Genomic DNA, 17734 nt, shown 5'->3' with positions numbered 1-17734 from the left:
TCTAATATGTATGGCATTGTATGAATGAAGATTCAGTGATAATGAAGTGGAAAAGGGTCAAGACTACACCTTGTTCAGGATACACACAGGAATTCAGGCTCCCATTAGACATATGGGCTGAGAACCAAGCACCAAGGTGATCAAGAATCAATTGTCTTGAGTTGTCAGAGCAGGAACCTGGTTCTGAGGTACATTTTGACTGAAAAGGTGAATGAGGGTGAAGGGTGGTAAGAAACATCCTGAGTAGTAGCCAGGTGTCAGGAACCCCTTCAAAGCTTGGGGTATCCTGTATAGGACTCTGTGGTCAGGAAGGGCCCAGTGTCTGGAGGAATAAGATATGAACTGGAGTTCTCTAAAAACAAGGTGACACCAATCCATGCACAGTCTCAGTATTACTCAAAATCCACACTTTTTAACAGAAATATAATGTAAAACAGATCCATAGTTTAACATTTTCTAGTAGCTGCATTTTAGAAAGTAAAAAGAAACAGGAAGTTAATTTTAATAATATGTTTTATTTAACCAATATATTCAAAATATTGTCATTTCAACATGTGACTCTAGGCACATTTCAAGTGCTCAAAAGCCATGTATGGCTAGTGGCTACCATATTGGACACTGCAACTCTAAACCATGCTAAAGGCAGGAGAACATAGGATTTAATCACTACCTTGTGTTTCCAAGGTCACTGAAGCCTCTGTCACTGTAACATGTTAAATTACAGTTTCTAATGAGAGAGTTTACAGTTTATATGTCTTAAAGAACAGTATTTTACAGTCTGGGTTTGATTCTGGCCTCTACCCATAACCACCGTGTGATTTTAAACAAGGTACGTAATCTCTTTGAATCTCAGTTTTCTCACCTGTCAAAATGAGCAAAATAAATGTGGTCCTAAAAAACTATTTTGAGAATTAAATAACTGGGTCCCTAAGCAGCACTCACCACATAACTGCTCCTTTAGTTCTCCATTACTTCAGATGTTACATCATTTATTGCTTTCTCCTGGAGGAATTGTTTAGCATCAAGTCTCATCTCTGGTGGCTTTAATTCTTCCCCCACCGCAACGCTGCAATCTCTAGCATCCATACTTCTTATCACACTCTGCCATCTGAGATGCACAACGCTGACTTTTCCCTTTTCCTCTTTATTCTTCTATAAGCTCAAAGTATTTATTTGGCCTGCTTCTCTGGTTTGGTGGTAATTTTTTTTTTCATGTTCTTATTTGTTCCCAACACAAGTAATGGCACTCAAACAATAGCCCAGTCCCTGAGCTCTGTGTTGGGATACAGAACCCAAAGTAGATCAGTTTCTGTCCCTTATGAAATCTGTCTATAATTACCACCTTGAATCCTACAATCTGTAGAATCCTCCAATCTACTGATTTCCAGACCCGGAACCTACAGTCCTTGGACCCAGAGAAGAGGGAGCAGGTCTGTCAGTGGACTGAGAATTGCTGTGTGCACTGTGGTGCATAATAAAACTGCCTCCTTCATCATTATTCCTGATATTTCTTCCACAAAGTACCATCACAGACATATAACACATGATTATCTACCGTGTTAGCCTTTAATGGTTTATGTATGAACAAGTTGTTTCTGCAATTAGATAATAAGCAACAGGAAGGCAGGGATCAGACTTTTAATGAAGAATAAACCGCCCAGGGTCATTGTATTTACCACTCTATCTCCCACAGTGCTGTGGACACAGCAGGGGCTCAAGTAATACCTCTAAAATTGCCTAATTACACATGAAGGTTTTCTAGCCTGTAAAAACTTGTAGGAACAAAGGAATCTAGGTGCATAGACCAAGTGTCTGGGGTTCTAAGCAAAACCCATCAAATTCTGCAGCACACAGCACTCTCCTGGCCTACCACCACCCCAGCCTTAGAGGCAACCAACTGTCCTATTACCAGGCCTGCAAGGACACTGTTACAGTTGAGTTGGCACAGGAAGGTCACTATAACTGCTCACAACCCCTCACAGCCCAATCCCCCTTCCATATACGATTTCCCTGGGAATGCAGGACCAGCCCAAGATTCAGACACAGCTGAATCACCACCAGCAGAGACCCGATTTCCTGCCCTGCCCCAGCCCAACATGCTTTGTGTGACAGCCATGCCACATCACAAGGGGACACACCTCCTTTGGGTGTCTTGGAGACTGAAAACTCTCAGTATCCCAAGTGGTGATTCTACAAATACAGAATCTAAATATAACTGGTGTGAGGTGGGGGTGGGGGGTGAAGGATGGGGGATTGAGGAACAGAGTACAGGAACTAGGTGAATGGCCTTATCTTTCCTTCTTTCAAAATTCAACCCACTGCACAAGGCACCTGCTCCCCTTGAGAGAGCCGCGGCTGGGGCTAGGTTGGGCTCGGGTAGGCCTGGAGTGCAGGGAGATGCAGAAAGCAGTAGGGTCCCGCACACACATCCCGTGCTTACCACGATCACCACTTTGGGAGTGGGGCCCTTAACCTCCCGCTGTACGATGCCAAATCGCTGGCTGTACATTTTCGAGTCCCTCGGGATGGGGGCGGCGTCCGCCGCGGTTTCCCAACAGTGGAGACCTGCGGGACCAGCTTCCGCAATGCAGAGGTCTGGTTGCCATGGTGCGCCCTGCAGGGTGAGGGGCAGGTGGGAGGGGCCGAAGTCGGTCCCGTCACCATGGTGACCATAGACGCCGGTACTCGCAACTTCCTCCCGGAGCCGAGGAGCTGAGTCTGCGCGGTCCTCACCCCGCCCTTGGCCAGGCCTCCGGCGACCGCGCTCCCTTCCTCTAGGGTTCATCAGAATAGCAGAAATAAGCCTCCTTAACCCGAAGTGAAGGCGAAGATCTAATTACATTCCATTGACTTTGCTATTTATATCCTGTAATCAGCTCAAAAGCATGAGAAAAGTTAGTGGATACTCTGTGGGAAGGTTAAATTTTGCGGGCATTTTTAGGTGAATCTTGATGATGGTACTAATCATCACATGACCACCACCTTATATTTGTGTAGTTCTTTACGGTAATTTGCAAGGTATTTTCACACATAAAACCTTTGGACCTCACAAATGTCTTACAGGGTTTATGGAACAGCAGGTATTATCCTCTAATACCTGCTAAGACAAGGCCTAGAGAGCCTGTCAGCCCACCCAAACCAGTAATGATAAATGTTACTAGTATCTTCCTACTGCACGGGGCAGAAACCACAGCTGACTCGGGGTACCCTAGGATGGGGGACAGATCAGATGGCCTAAGAGGGCACTGACATGACCTGGCTGGGCAAAATAAAGACCAAGAGTCTGAGGTACGGTTCACAGTAAACCAGGGTGAGGACATGGATGGGAAGCGCTGGTAATGAGGCCCTGAGAATCCGTATCTGAAGGGAACAGGCAACACAGACAGCTCAGGGAACCTAGAAAGAGCCCTAGGCACAGGTGGAGCCCACAGCTGTACTTCAGTCAAGAGCAAGGTGGTAGTAACTAAAAGCCAATTAAGAATGACGCTTTGGTACTCTCCTTCTAAAGTGGGGGCGAGCACAGAACACTAGAGCATAGAAAAAAATCAGAACCTTGTCAGTCACTGACATCTAACAATAACCAAAGTACAACTATTGTGTATACCGTCGCAAGGCCGCAATTTACTGTAAATTAGCATTCCTTAATCATTTGTAATCCACCCACTTCGGATTTTGTATGCGGTACGTTTCTAGATTTGGATTCCATTTCCTGAAATTGCTGGTTCAGCTTTTCAGCCACAAAATAATGTCTTTTTTCTCTTTTTAATAATCTCTTTTAATAATTCTCATTTTGTCTTTTTTCTCCTATAATGCTTCTTCTTTCAATTGCAGTTCGGTAAAATACTCATTTTCATTTACTGCTAAGAGTTTACGTAGCCTGAAACAAACAAAAAAGAAAGAAATTAGAGGTCGTCTCGGTTCCCTGGACAGAGTCCTGAGGGTCAGTTCCTTGATCTTCGAGTCCCACGGGCGACTGGCCCGCTGGTTGGTCTGTGTGGAACCACCCCTCACACCACACCCTTGGGAAAGAAGGGAGGCAATGAAAAGGCCCTCAGTCAGGCGCAGGGTTTGGGAAAAGCAGCAGAGATATAAGGAGAGCCAGTCAGGCACCCCAGAGGTCGTACAGCCCGTAGGATCCCGTCGAAATGAGTTCGGCGACGGGGGAGGCCGACCCTTGGCGACACTTTGCTGCCCTCGAACGTCCCAGCGTCGGTCCTGAGCTCGTCGTGCTGCACCCTTACCCCGGGTGTGCCCCGTAACTTAACTCCAGTTCTGTTTTGCCTGTTTTACCACTACGTGAAGAAGAAGAGTCGGCTTTCCTCCCAGCCCGGCCAAGGATTGGTGTCTCGGCCGGGCGGAGGCCACGCCCCCGAGCCGCCCCGGCCAGGGGTGAGGGGCTGCGTCTCCCGAGAGCGACGGTGGGCTGACCGCGGCCCCGGCGCCCCCTGGCGGGCCTATTTGGAGGGTGGAGGGGCGGGGCCGGGACCAGCGCCCCGCACAGTGAGCCTCTGCCTTCAGCCAAGCCCCAAGGCCTGGAGAAGCGATTGGCCCAAGGTCCTCGGACAGAACCTGACCCTGATCTTGCCACCCACCATCCCACTTTCTCAGAGTCAACACTGTTACCACCATCAAGACACTCCCCAAAGAAACACTGAATATATGAAACAGTAAACGGGACAATAAAAATCATTTTAAAATAATTTTAAAATAGAACAGCTCAGAGATAGAAACTATTTATATTATTTCCAATTCCTATTGTGCCCCAACACGGTTCACGCAAGGGCTGTCCTCCCGACAGTTTCCTGAATTCTATATTTTCACCATTAAATTCCATGATAAAGTTGGATATCCATTCACCATTTGTAATACATACTGATGTATTTAATAAAATTGCATGGACTATATCTTTTTCATTCCTTTATCCCAGTATCAAGTACAGTGTCTACCATGGGCCAGGTTCTCATTACTTGAATGAATGACACAAAAATAGCCGAGACCAGCCAGTTTTTTTCTGGGTGGGCTTGACAGTATTTCTGTACTTGCTGGGGTCACCATGAAATCCATGGTCTTCAGCTTTGCATTTCCAGCAACGTAGCTTTATCAAGTTATCCTCGGGTGAGCAGTGAGACCCTTGGGAGCTGATTCATGGCAGGGTGGCTTTGTAATGTGTCACCTTGACTAGGCTACGTTTCCCAGAACTCCCTTCCCCGTATGCTTCCGGTTAGGATGGGCCACAAGAGACATTTTGCATGGTAACTGGAGGACAGAAGTGAAGCAGCAGCATACTGTTTTTACACTCGGAAGGTTGGTGCAGACGCACCAGGCACTGTTGCAGTTCACACATGTTGTCACTTATCTGCTGGCTCACCTCGTTGGTGTGGGGCAGCAGTCAGGCCTGCAGTCAGGCCTGCAGCTGCTCCACTTTCCCTGGGATCTTCCTTCAGCTTCTCTAATTCCTGGGCAGGATGAGTATTTAACTCTGTGATGAAGGGCACCAGCTTCTTCTGCAGGACACCCACATCATCGAAGTTGGAGGTGCTGAGACACCGACATGGGTTCTAGGCCATCCTCGCCGGTTCCAGCTCTTGCTCGTGCGCGCCAAAGTGTCCTCCGTCTCCCACACTTTACATCCATCTTCCCTTCCCGATTGCCTGCCCTGCAGACTTCAAGCTCCAGCATTAGATGCAAAGACAACAGCCTTACAGAGACTGTTTACTCAGCTCCCACTACTGCATAAGCTCAAATCCCTATTAAGTCCCTTAAAATATACATATACATATATATATACACACACATATATATACATATATATATAATCTTTATATTAGTGGTGCTGCTTTTCTGATTGTACTGGGATACACACTGTAACCAGACTCTTAGGAGTCTGAATGCCAATCAAATAAATTTCATGTAAGACATCACAGAATGCTAGGGTTGGGTGGCTGGGTCCTGGGGAGAACAAAACAATACCAGAAAATTACCCAGTCTTGTCTCTGGCTCAAGAAGGTAAAGCAAAGGAAGGAGCAGAGAGGGTAGCAGAAAGGGTTAACAGTAGGGAAATGTCTAATCTACATCTGAATTATCTAAAGCTGAAGGGCCTGGACTAGAATAAGGTAGGGGAGATACAAAGGCTACAGAATTTAAGGAGGCATGCACTCAGTCACAGCCCTGTAAAGCTGGCTATGTAACGAACCACAGGTCTAAACTTTTTGGCACTTTATGAAGAACTGGGAAGTGAGGTGGGACTGTGTCAAGACTGGCCCTTATGTAGAACTTGAAGCAGGAATTCGGTCCCCTAGTAGAGAGGGGCCAAGGGCAGAAACCAAGCACAAAAGTCATCAGGGGGCAGGGAGGCAAGTTGTCAGCAAACCAGACTGGCAGCTTTACTTCTGAAGACTGCTTTGGCTGAGAAGAATGAGGGCAACAAGCAAAATGGACAGTGACCCCTGGGGAAGGCGTCCGTTAGTGTTTGAGGAATATTATGCAACACCTAAGGCCTCAGAAGAACCCAGTCTCTTGAATGCATGGTGCCGTGACAAGGTGACCAAATCCACACAGCCTTGGCACTCCCTAAACCACGCTAGAGGCAGCAGTGTAAGCGATTTGTTCTTTTTAGGGTAATCCACTTTGTTTTCAAGGTCACTGGAAACTTCTGTTACTATAATATTATACATTATTGGATATAGGATTACAGCTTACAGTTTGGTGGCTTAAAGAACAAGGTTTTTACAACCTGGGGTTTTTTTCTAGGCTTACTGGTATGAGTTGTCTGACACTGGACAAGTTATTTAATTTCTTTGAGTCTTGTTTTCCCAAATGCAAAAATGGGCAAAAATTATTGTCTTCCTAAAAAGATTGGAGAGCTAAATAAATTATATCAGTAGGAGGAACTATATCAAATAGAGTTCCTTTCCTCGTTTATTCACATTACACTTTCCAATGCTGTCTCTCTGAGAAAATGGAAATGTTCAGAAACACCGCCAGGTCTCATCCAGAAGCCATTGAAAGATTATTCATGAAGATGGCTTGTATAGGCTGTTTTGTGGTGGCTTTTACATCTCCTCTCCACCCCAGATCCCCTACCTGTAATATCCACACTTCTTATCAGTCAAGCTCCCGGGATTTGTACCAGTTGGAGCAGATGCAACAACTTTCTATTCTTTCTCTTCCTTTCCTGCTTACTTCTGCTATAAGCTCAAAGTACTGAATAGGCCTGCTTCTCTGGTTTGGTGGTAGGTTTTTCCAGTTCCTATTGAATCCTACATAAGCCCCTCGGTCTACGGTCCAGCCTCTGAGTAGATCAGTGTTCTCTCATAAAGCCAGTCTTTAAATATCACCTTGAATCCTACAGTCTGCAGAAGCCTCCAGTCTACTGCTTTCTAGCTCCAGGTTTTTTAAGGTCCTTGGACCTAGAGAAGAGGGAGCAGGTCTGTATGTTGAATGAAGTTCGCTCTTTGCAAAATGGAGCATCACAAAACCATTTCCTAGGATTCTGTGCCCACCATCCATTTCCCCATAATTATCCCTTATCTCTCTTTTCATTTTAAAATATTCCATTACAAACAAGATAACACATCATTACCTTCTCCGTTAACATGTAATGATTTCACACATAGGGAAACTGTTTCCTCACTTAGATGATAAGTTCCCTGAAGGCAGGAATCCGTGTCTCCTGAAGGATAAGCCTTCCGGGGTCACTGTATTCACCACTGTATCTCTCACACTGCAGTGTACCCAGCAGGTACTCAGTCAGTACCTCTGTAATTGCCCAAGGCAGATGAAGGAGTTTCTGGCCTGCAGAAACTAGTTTGTGGGAACAAAGGAATCCAGGTGCCTAGGCCAACAATTTATGTTGCCCGTGTCTGGGGCTGTGTGCACAGCCTGTGAACATTCTGCAGGAGGTAGCATTCCCGTCCTCCTCCCGCCAGCCCTGTCCTTAGGGGCAGCTATCCTTCATCCTATTGCCAGGCCTGCAGGGCAGTTCTGTGGAGCAGCTATAACTGTTAATAACCTGAGGCTCAGGAAAGGCTCAAGAAACACAGCCTGACCCCATCCACAAAGGATGTTCTAGGAGGTGGAGGACTAGCCTGAGATTGCGCAGTTGCACGTGGACCCAGATCAGAGCCATCTCAGGGCCTAGATCTCCTGCCCACCCACCACTGTCCAACCCACCTGTCATCTATTGGAGACTCCAGAGGCCTTCAAGACCCCAAATGATGATTCTCTGAGTAAGAATTTATATATTAAACCTGACCCCTTCTGGATTTTCTTAGGAAGATGTGGACCAGGCTTTTATAATTTTCTTTCAAATCTTATCACCAGGAATCAAGTCCTCACCTCCACTGACCCCTGTCCCTCTACCCACCACCCCCACACACACCTAAGGAAAGTCCTGACCTGAATCTCAAGAGAAATTTCTAGGGTCCTGCACATAACCCCTCACTGATCATGATCAATGCAGTGATATGAGCCTTTACCTCCCACTGCATCATACCAAATTGCTGACTCTACATGTAAAACTCGGGGCCCACATCTGACCAGCACCAACCCCATACCACCCCTCACTGTGCGGGGCACACCTTGGCAACCAGACTGCTGTGTCCCGGAGGCGGGTTCCACCCAGGCTGAAAATCTCGGTGATCTAGGGAAGAATTAATATCATGGGTCATCATGGCCAACAGGGCTAAAGCGGGCTCAGGGCAGGGTGAAGCATCCCCCAGCACTGACCACGGGTGTGCCAGCCCCTCCTGCCTCCTCCTCTGGTGCCGAGTCGGAGGCGGAGTCATCCTTGCTCTCTTCCTCCTTGTCCTCCTCAGGGTCCAGTGGCTCTTGCTTCACAGGTGGCAGGCCTGGGTCTACTGCCTGGGAGAGGTGGGAAACAGGCAGCAGTCAGAAGGGCAGGGTTGGCCTGAGGAAAGAGTCTCTTATCAGCCAACCTGTCAGCGTGCTGACAAATCCCACTTCCGTCACACTTCAGCCCAGAAAATCCATCTCTCAGCCTACAAACCTTTCCCATTCCTCAGAGAATTCCATTTTTGTTAGCTGGACAGCAAAGCAGGCAGTTAGTTGCCTGGGGAAGGTGGGGCATGTGTCAGACAGGTGGGGTAATTTTATAGTGAGGCTGCAATCAGCACATCTATTGCTCTGCTCAAAGAACCACCATCATTCTGCTCACAGACCACCCATCACTGACCCCCACCTTGCTGGGGCAGCCAGACAGCAATACAGGAGAAGTCAGGATGGCTGTGCCCGGTGTCCAGTCTTCCTGGGCATCCGCCTTCTCTTGCTTCACCTGGGGTAAGGCCACAACCCAACTCAGGCCAGGGCACTGGGCCTCCTGTGTGAAGGAGGATTGCGGCAGACTTGGTCCCAGCTTCCTGGCACAAGGCTGGGTAGGGCTGGGAAGGGCAGAATAAGATGGGACCCTCACCTGCAACAGGGCTTCTGTGGAAGCTGAAGCAGGGCCAGGCACCTGCACAGGACTGCTTGCACCTTCCCGTAAGAACACAAGGTCGGTGCCAGGTGGGGGTAGCACAAAGCCACTGCCTGTTTCCTGTTTCATTGGAGTCTGGGCACGGCCTGATCGGGCTGTGGGTGTGGTCAAGGAGGTCTTCAGTATCTGCCCCAGACGGGGCCGTCGAGTAGAGCCAGGTCTCTTTCGACGAGAATAAGGTGGGGGCGGCCCTGCCCCATCCTCAGATCCTGCCCAGACACTAGGCAGCAGCCGCTTCTGAAGAAACACAAGATATTATGGCCATCTGGTGCAGTGACCGACTCCACCACCCTGTCCTGATCAATGCACCTGCTAATTCCCATTAGTTCCAGCACAGAACGTGCTTACATCGGAGGCCCTCATCATTGAGCCTGCTGGTCTCCTGTTAGCAATGCCAGTGCCACCCAGATTCATTTGCCCCAGCACAATGCTGGCTAATCTTTGGCTGAACCTACTGCCCTGCCCACTCTGAAGATGCACAACCCATCTGGCCTGCCCCACCCACCTACCAGGCCTACCCACCACTCCCAAGCACTGGGGGCCCTGGATCAACTTGTCCCACCTGCCTGACCCTTCCTGCCCCACCCACCATGGCAAACTGCAGGCATTGGCGCCAACGACACTTCTGACGCTTCTGGTTGCTGCCCCCAAATTTGGGCTTGTCACAGCAGAAGTCGCAGTGGCCACAGTCCATCCGGCGTAGGCAGGCTGCACAGGCCCCACACTTGCGGTTCTGCCGACGATTCGTGTAAGGCTGCTGGGGGACAGGCAAAAAGGGGGTTGCTATTACTGGCACTATTCCAATGCTGCTCCTGTTGCTCCTTCACTAGCCTCATCAGAGGGAACCAGCTGTGCACTGGTCTTGGTCACACCTCAGGAGCTGCTAGTCCAACACCAGGCACTATCATTGTATCGGACAGTGCCCGATACCATCAGGCACTCCAACACCGTATCCATCACGCCATCTGCTAGACTAGTGGCTACCAAAGTCTTTGACCCCCACCTTCAGCAGAATTTTGCTGACCCTCTATCGTTGCCTCCATTGTGCCTGCTGTATCTGCTCAACCTATGTGAACTCTGCTCACTACGCTGACATTTCCTCTATTAACCCCACCAGAGCACTGATTCATCTGACGTTAGGTACTGTTGCTGCACCTGTCCATCCCATATTAGTCCCTCCCCCATTGTCTGCTCACCCCGTACTAGTACCCATTACTCTGTCTTGCTGTTCCCCTATTAGGCCCACTGCAGCAGCTGCTTCTTTGGGCTTAACCAAGTGCCCTGGGAGGGTCTAGGTTTGTCCATGTAGGGTAGGGCCACTCACTAGCTCGTCCTCGTCTACACAGTAATAGATGAACTCGGCAGGTGGCGAGGGGGCCAGGGCTCTGGGGTGCTGCAGAGGCAAATGGGGTGGGGTCAGGGCAGGTACTGGGTAAGGTTAGGGTTGTGCCTTCCCCCTGCCCACCAGGGCCTCACCAGCTCTGGGGACTCTGGAGGCTGTGATGGGGGAACTGGAGGCAGTGGCTGGGCTCGCGGGGGGCGCCGCCGAGCTGCCATCTTGGAGTCACAGCCTCCTCTGCGGCGGCTACGTTTACCCTGGGAGAAAGCCAGAAGAGTAGTTTAGGCTTGGTGGCACCAAGCAGACACAGGACCACCCCCCTCCACCCCCAAGAGGAGTGCAGAAAGCATGCATGGGACAGGCAGGCAGAGTGTGGGGTGCGGCACTCACAGCAGGGGGAGCCACAGCTAGGGGAGGGCGTCGTTGACATCGCTGATGGTGGCGACGGAGACGGTGGGCAAGGTGCTGGCAGACAGGGGCAGGTAGGTGGGACCAGGGAGTTGAGCATGGGGCGAGGGAGAAAAGAAGACATGAGGTGGGCAAGGCTGGGAGGAAGCAGCAGCAGCAGTAGCAACTTTAACAGCAGAATGAATTCTGCCCCAGCCCTGGCCCCAACAGCGCTGGCCCCTCCAGCCTGACTCACCCGTAAGCAGCGCCGCTGGACACACCTCCACTGGCGCCTGAGACCAGGGCGGGGAGGGCGAAGGCAGACTCGACAACGGCCACAGTCCTCTCGGGTCTGACAGCCCCGGCACACTCCACACCCTCGGCTCTGTTGGGGGGATGGGAAGGGGCAGAGGCATGATGCATGGGGCCAGGGCTATGAGAGCCAGGGCTAGGGTGAGCCATGGGCCTACCCTACCTGCCCAACTCACCCTTTCCACAATCCGGAGGCACCGTCTCTGCTCACACTTGCAGAACAGCCCCGAGGCCACATCATGGGGCAACTGCAGAAGGCAGGTGGAGCAGGCCCCGCAGTCCTCGGTTACCCGGCAGGCCGCGCACTCCCCGCAGCCCACACGCTGCCAGGAATGGGTGGGGCGAGGTCACAGGCCCAAACTGAGTTGCTCCAGGTGCGCTGCCCCTTACATGTCTGTTATTAGCCCCCACTGCCATGTCTAGTAGTCCACCACTTGCCTCATCACTGTATCTGACAACTACTGATTAGCTGCCATCAGAGGCTATCCCCAATGTCTACCAGTGCCCCGTTAACCTCATCGCTGAATCTACTGACACCCCTTTAACCCATTACTGTCTGCTGACCAAAGCTAGCTCCCTACAAAATGACTCTGACACCCTGTGGATCCATCACCATTCCTTCAGATCCTCCATAAGCCCCCATCACATCCTGCTCCCACCGCACACTTGTGAGGAGGAGGCAGGTCGTGCTTACTTTAAACATCCTTTGCTCCCGGTTGAAAGCAATTCTCTGTGCTGGAGAGGGAAAAAGAGAAGTGGACAAAAGGCATCAGATATCTAACCTCACCCACTGCTGCTACCCTGATGTCCATTCAACCTCTAGCCTGACAGTGGTGTCCTAATCGACATCAGACCTGCTCCACTCCTGTCTCCAGGGTCCTGGGGGCCACTCACCTCGGCAGTCCTTGCATAATGTCTTGAGCCGCTGTCTTCGGGTACCATCTCCTGAGAAGCTGATTCCACAGTTCTCACAGCACCTGGGATGGGAAACATGGGTGTGGGGCTCTGAGTGCACCCCAACCACAACCCTCACCCTCTTGGCTCACTTTAGGCCAACACTCACCCAGGAGCAGGGAGTGAAGCTGGGGCTGTGTCGGCATCAGCCTTGGTCTCATCTCTTGGGGCCTCCTTCCTGACCTCACCCTTCTGGGGTCCAACCTGACGTTTCCGAGTCTTGGCTGGCCGTGAAGGCTTCTTCCGCTTCCTGCTAGGGACAGCTAAGGACTGGGGCTGCAGATGAGAGGGAAAGAAGGAAGAGATCAGTGGGTGGGTGTTAGGTGGCTCAGTTACCCCTGCCTGGGTACCCAACACTGTGTAGTACCTTGGGGGCTGGATAACACAGAATGCCTTGTTTGAAGTCGAAGAGGGTGAGGTCGCACGCAGGGCCCAGGTATCGGGTCAGCTCAACTTTGCTTCGGATCCTGTCTCCTGTGGGGCTAGGGATGGGCCAGGATGGGTTGGTACCTGGGTGGAGCCATGGCCACTCCACCCACACAACCCTTCCACTGGACTAGTGAACAGGCTTGCAGGGCTGGCAGGGGATACAGGAGGCAGCATGGGATTGGCATGTAAGCCCTGACCAGGTCTTACCCCAACTAAGCCTGCGTAGCAAAAATACAAAATGTGTACAAATAGCAGTGTATATGCAAATATAAATAAGTAATATAAACATAAATACGTATGTATTTATGACATACGCTACTTGTAGTCTACGTAAATAAAAATAGATAGAAATACCAATATGTTAAGTAATATATAAATACGTTAGTGTTACTTAACTGAACATGTAAAAACGCAAAAAATACTCTTTAAAAATATGCACACAAACACGCACATAAATATAAATACAAACATATGCGTAAACATACAGATGCAACTACATACAAAACAAAGTAGGAATAACTGATATTGAAAGAAAACACTCCACGGATCTCTAGCATTTCTGCATGTCTTGCAAGAGAGGCACTGATAGTCCTTTGTTATGAACTATCTTTTCAAGGATGTTTGTACAGCAAACAGCCTTGGAAGATAAGAAATAAGTTCTCCTTCCAGAGCAGAAGGAAGGCATCCTACTATCCTAACATTATAAAAGATTGGATTCCTTAAGCTCAAGGTTCCTTTCCTACAATCCAATGCACGGGCAGATGCTAGTTAGCCCTCTGCAGGTGACCATATGGGAACTGGTGTTTGGGGAACTGACATGAAAATAACAACATTCTGGATACTGCTGTTACTGTGAGTAATAAACTATCTTTCATTTCTGACCCAGGAGTCTCGTATATCCTACCAGCATCCACAAAATTATGACATACTTGTTATCTTGCCCTAATTAGGATAAAACCTCTAATCTTGTATGGTTCTTGATGACAGCACTTAAAAGTATAAGTTTTGACAGTTTCATACAAATTGTGATTATGTGGATAAACATAAAATTAAGTATGAACACTATTATTTATAATTTTACTATATTTCTCCAGGAAAACAGCAACTTAGATACAAAAAAAGTTCAGGAAGAATGCAGTAAATTCAACAACTGTATCATTAATATATCCTAAAACACCTTAGATCCTTACACATAAATAGTATACAAACACATACATTCACGTATTAATAGCTGATTCTCATTTGTGGTATATTGTATAAAGTCACATTAAACACTTAATTGGTGAATACAGAACCTCTTCTCCTAGTGAAACTACAGGTTAGCTTCCTGCGAGCCTCAGGTGACATTTCTGTCAACTGATCAATGTGTAACCTTGTTTTATGTATGGCCTTTCAATAATTTAAAGCCAGGAGCTTTGGAGTATTGTTATATAGGTACTTTTGGCAAGGTCCTTGTAAAATAAGCCAGTCTCTCAGGTTTGAAAACCTATTCTTCTACGTGATACTTTTCCCACGTAACACTTAACAGGTATTTTTAAAATTCCTCTGCAAACTCTTGGTCTGCAGAACTACCTTGCATGCAAATTTAACATTTTTCAGGATGTATCACCTTTTGAAACATGTGAGCCAGTCAGCACTAGCTGAGATAGGTTTAACATTTTTCTAACCAGGGGTAACACAACTGTCAATGTCCCTGGCTTTCAGCTTCTCACTCTGTCCATTACACTTTATTCTCCTGGTTATTATCTTACGGATCTTTAAGTTTAGCCCTTTTCCCACCTTTTCCTGAGCTTCTTTACATACTATAGATGTTACTTTAGCATTTTCCAGAAATTGGAAGTTGGACAAATTGGAAAATTTCCTTTTCTTTTTCTAGATGTACCACATTTTCGATTCATTAACAATGCACTCACACCTAACAATACTACAACTCACACCTGAAATTTATTTAATGTGTATTTTCTCCTTGTAGCACATCACATTTTTCTCCTTATGCCCATCACAGACTTCTTGCACTTAAAACAACAGACACTTCAGCACTATGCTGGGGGCCATTCTAAATACCAAAATCACCAATAAAAAGTACAAAAATGTGAAAAACATGGCACTAAGTAGACCACGAAAAGGACACTTGATTACAGTGAAAGAACTGAAACAAGAAAGCCTCATTCAACCTCAGCTGGGAATGCGTGTATCAGGCAGGAACTTAAATTTTTTGCTGTTCTGTGTGTATCTATGAGAGACTATGAAAGTACAGGGAGTATCGACTTTAATACAAATTCTAGCAAGCAAATTTACAAACATGGAATCTACAAATAGTAAGAATCAAATATATATGCATATTTTAACCCACCCACAAAATTAAACACACCCCCTTGATTTCACCCTGCTTAACCAGGCTCAGCCCTACCCATGACTCTGTCCGCAACCCACTCAGTACCTCTGGTAATAGGTGTCTGAGCGTCCACAGGTGGCACCTGACTTTCGAAATACCTCACGGCGCTTCCAGCCAGGGCCCAAGGCTGGGCAGTCCAGCCAGTCCTCAGCCATGGGAGCCAAGGGAAGGAGCAGCGGCCTGCAACATGGAGGGGGCAATGAGGAAAACTGAGGCTCTAGGGGAGGACACGTTGTGCCCTAGCCCCACAAACTGCTAGTATTTATTAATGCTTGTCCAAGACCTGGTATTTACCACAGGCAACTGGCCAATAGAACAGAAATTCCCCTTCCCCATCTCATTCTTCCCTGTCCTGGGCCCAGAAGCTTGTCATTCCTCCCCCTTCTGACCTAGCAGCCCCATCTTCAACTTAAGAGTCCCGATCCTCAACCCAAAGATCCTCATTCCTTACTCAATGTCCTGATTACCAATTCTTCCCTGTCCTTGGCCCGAGCGCCCATCACTTCTCCCCTCTGCCGACCTAGGAACCTCTCATCCCTCCCAGGAAGACACTCTGTCTCAACCTACTGGTCCCCACTCCTCCCCTTTGTCACCCTGAAACCTCCATACTCCCCATCCTCAGCCTGAGAGGCCCTAGTCCGCCCAACATCTGCCCCATTCTGCTCATCCTCAGACCAAGGTTCCAGTACTCTACTTCAGTGTTCTGACCTCCCAGTCACTCTCTTCATTGACCCAGGAGTCCCCAGTTACTCTCTCAGTCTTTTAGCCCTCCCATTCCTTCCCTTTCCGATGTCCTCTTATCATGCTACCTCAGGGCTATTGCCTCAATTTCCTCTGTGTCCTCTGCCAGAGAGCCCCCAGCTTCTCCTTCTCTTTACCCTAAACAGCCCCTCACTCCTTCTGTTCCTCAGCCTGAAAGCCTCCTCCTCATTTTCCCTGTCAGTGTTCCTCTCGTCTTCAGCTAAAAAGTTTCCTCATTCCTTCCCTTCAGTGTCCCTTATTCTCCATTCCTCTCATCACCCTGACATACCCTGACTTCTGCCCTCAGCATTCTGAACCCACCCCTAAATCCTCCCCGTTTTTGTCCCAAGATCATGCCATCCCTAACTCAGCATTCGGAACCCCTATTTCTTCTCGTTCTTCGTATGAGTCCCAGTCGCTCCTTTTCAGCATCCCAATGCCCCCCATTTCTTCTCGTCATCAAGCTGAGAACCCCTCATTTCTCCCTCTCAGCGTTCTGAACCCCCATTTCTCTCCTTAACCTGAGAGGCACCGAGGTCTCCCCTCGGTGGGATGGGGTTCGGATCCTTCCCCATCCCTCTCCGTCCTCGTCCAGACTCCCGACACTTCCACCTGTCAGCGCTCTGAGCCCCATTCCTCCCGGTCCTCAGGCAAAACCTTCCCATTCCTCTCCTTCAATATTCCGACGCCGCCATTCCTCCCACTCATCGGCCTGAGGGCCCTTCATTCCTCTCCGTCAGCGTTCTGAGCCTCAATTCTTTCCCATCCTACGCCTGAGCGCTCTCCATTACCACCCCCACAACTGTCTCACCAGCTCGGCACCGGGCCGGTAGCTTCCGCCGCTCTAGGTCCGCGGACCCATGGCGAGGGTCCCGCCTGTGACTCCCGCCTTGCCCTGCTCTTCTTCCTCCTCCGCAGACGCTTCCTCTGAAGCGGTAGCTGTCGCTGCCGCGGCCGTTCGTTGCTCCCGGAACCGGAAACCCACTGCCCACTTCTAGGGCCCCGCCCCCAGCAGGACGCCTGCGCGCTAATGCCCCTCCAGCGTTTGCCCTTAGTGGGGAGGACGCCCCGCGCCTGCGTGCTCAGTCCCAGAGCGGCGCGCGCCTCTGGCCCGGGACCTACTGCGCTTGCGCCCTGACGTCCAACTACGGCTCGCACCTCTATCGGAGACCTGCAGCGCCGGAGCTCCTCATTTCGCCAACCGGCGCTTTCTCCCCACTCCGCCTGCCTGGCTTGCGCCCGCGGTTTCTCAACCTAAGGGGGCGTGAAGGGTTAGCATTGGCCCTACGCTGCTTCCCCAGCGGTCTCCACCGGCGGTAACCAGGAGGGAGGGGCGCCGAAGGCTGAGGTTGTGCCGGAGGCCTCCTCTCCCACCCCTCGCCTACGTCGCGCCTGTAACGGGCGGTCCCCCGACCCTCTCCCCCAGGACTATTGTGTCCCGCTCTCTCCGGCCCGCCGAACTGTCGCAGGAGCGCGCGGGGACTAGTGCGGCCGCACGCTAACCCCGGCTCCTTCCGCGGGAACTGGAGAAGGGGGCGGTGCCGCGCTGCAGGTAAACAGAAGGGCCGTGCGACCGAGCCGGGCCGGCCCCTCCTGTAAAGGCTGTGCTGTGGGCATCACTAGACCCGACGACAGGGCGGGATGGGCTCCCCAGACTTCTGTTACACTTGTAACGAAGAGGGGT

At 49.7% G+C, this 17734-nt stretch overlaps 1 protein-coding gene across 50 annotated transcripts in view; it reads right to left on the bottom strand.

Moving 5' to 3' along the window:
- The window catches only part of MBD1 (methyl-CpG binding domain protein 1), a 51939-nt gene extending 34660 nt beyond the window's left edge, over nucleotides 1-17279 (bottom strand). For 2 of the 50 annotated variants that reach the window (XM_025886384.2, XM_073898188.1), the window contains exons 1-17: nucleotides 16862-16994; nucleotides 15355-15489; nucleotides 12853-12967; nucleotides 12595-12761; nucleotides 12426-12508; nucleotides 12226-12266; nucleotides 11708-11854; nucleotides 11476-11604; nucleotides 11223-11297; nucleotides 10970-11089; nucleotides 10818-10886; nucleotides 10083-10250; nucleotides 9431-9730; nucleotides 9200-9337; nucleotides 8728-8862; nucleotides 8580-8641; nucleotides 2441-2774 (exon numbers count right to left, since the gene is read on the bottom strand). In XM_025886384.2, the coding sequence (XP_025742169.1) occupies nucleotides 2441-2774; nucleotides 8580-8641; nucleotides 8728-8862; nucleotides 9200-9337; nucleotides 9431-9730; nucleotides 10083-10250; nucleotides 10818-10886; nucleotides 10970-11089; nucleotides 11223-11297; nucleotides 11476-11604; nucleotides 11708-11854; nucleotides 12226-12266; nucleotides 12426-12508; nucleotides 12595-12761; nucleotides 12853-12967; nucleotides 15355-15464 (2193 nt within the window). In that variant the 5' untranslated portion in view covers nucleotides 15465-15489; nucleotides 16862-16994. Of the gene's footprint in view, nucleotides 1-2440; nucleotides 2775-3594; nucleotides 3878-4686; nucleotides 7410-8579; nucleotides 8642-8727; nucleotides 8863-9199; nucleotides 9338-9430; nucleotides 9731-10082; nucleotides 10251-10817; nucleotides 10887-10969; nucleotides 11090-11222; nucleotides 11298-11475; nucleotides 11605-11707; nucleotides 11855-12225; nucleotides 12267-12425; nucleotides 12509-12594; nucleotides 12762-12852; nucleotides 12968-15354; nucleotides 15490-16861 lie in introns of those variants that run through there. The other 48 variants (XR_003211076.2, XM_025886390.2, XM_025886389.2 and 45 more) reach the window with 48 other exon arrangements.
- Between the last annotated feature and the right edge of the window lie 455 nt (nucleotides 17280-17734).

The sequence above is a fragment of the Callorhinus ursinus genome, unplaced genomic scaffold, assembly GCF_003265705.2.
Source record: "Callorhinus ursinus isolate GAN/ISIS: 27379988/994484 unplaced genomic scaffold, GSC_fseal_2.0 scaffold11, whole genome shotgun sequence".
Taxonomy (NCBI): Eukaryota; Metazoa; Chordata; class Mammalia; order Carnivora; family Otariidae; genus Callorhinus; species Callorhinus ursinus.
The sequence above is the reverse complement of the archived record's forward strand: the minus strand, read 5'-3'. Positions and strand labels throughout refer to the sequence as shown.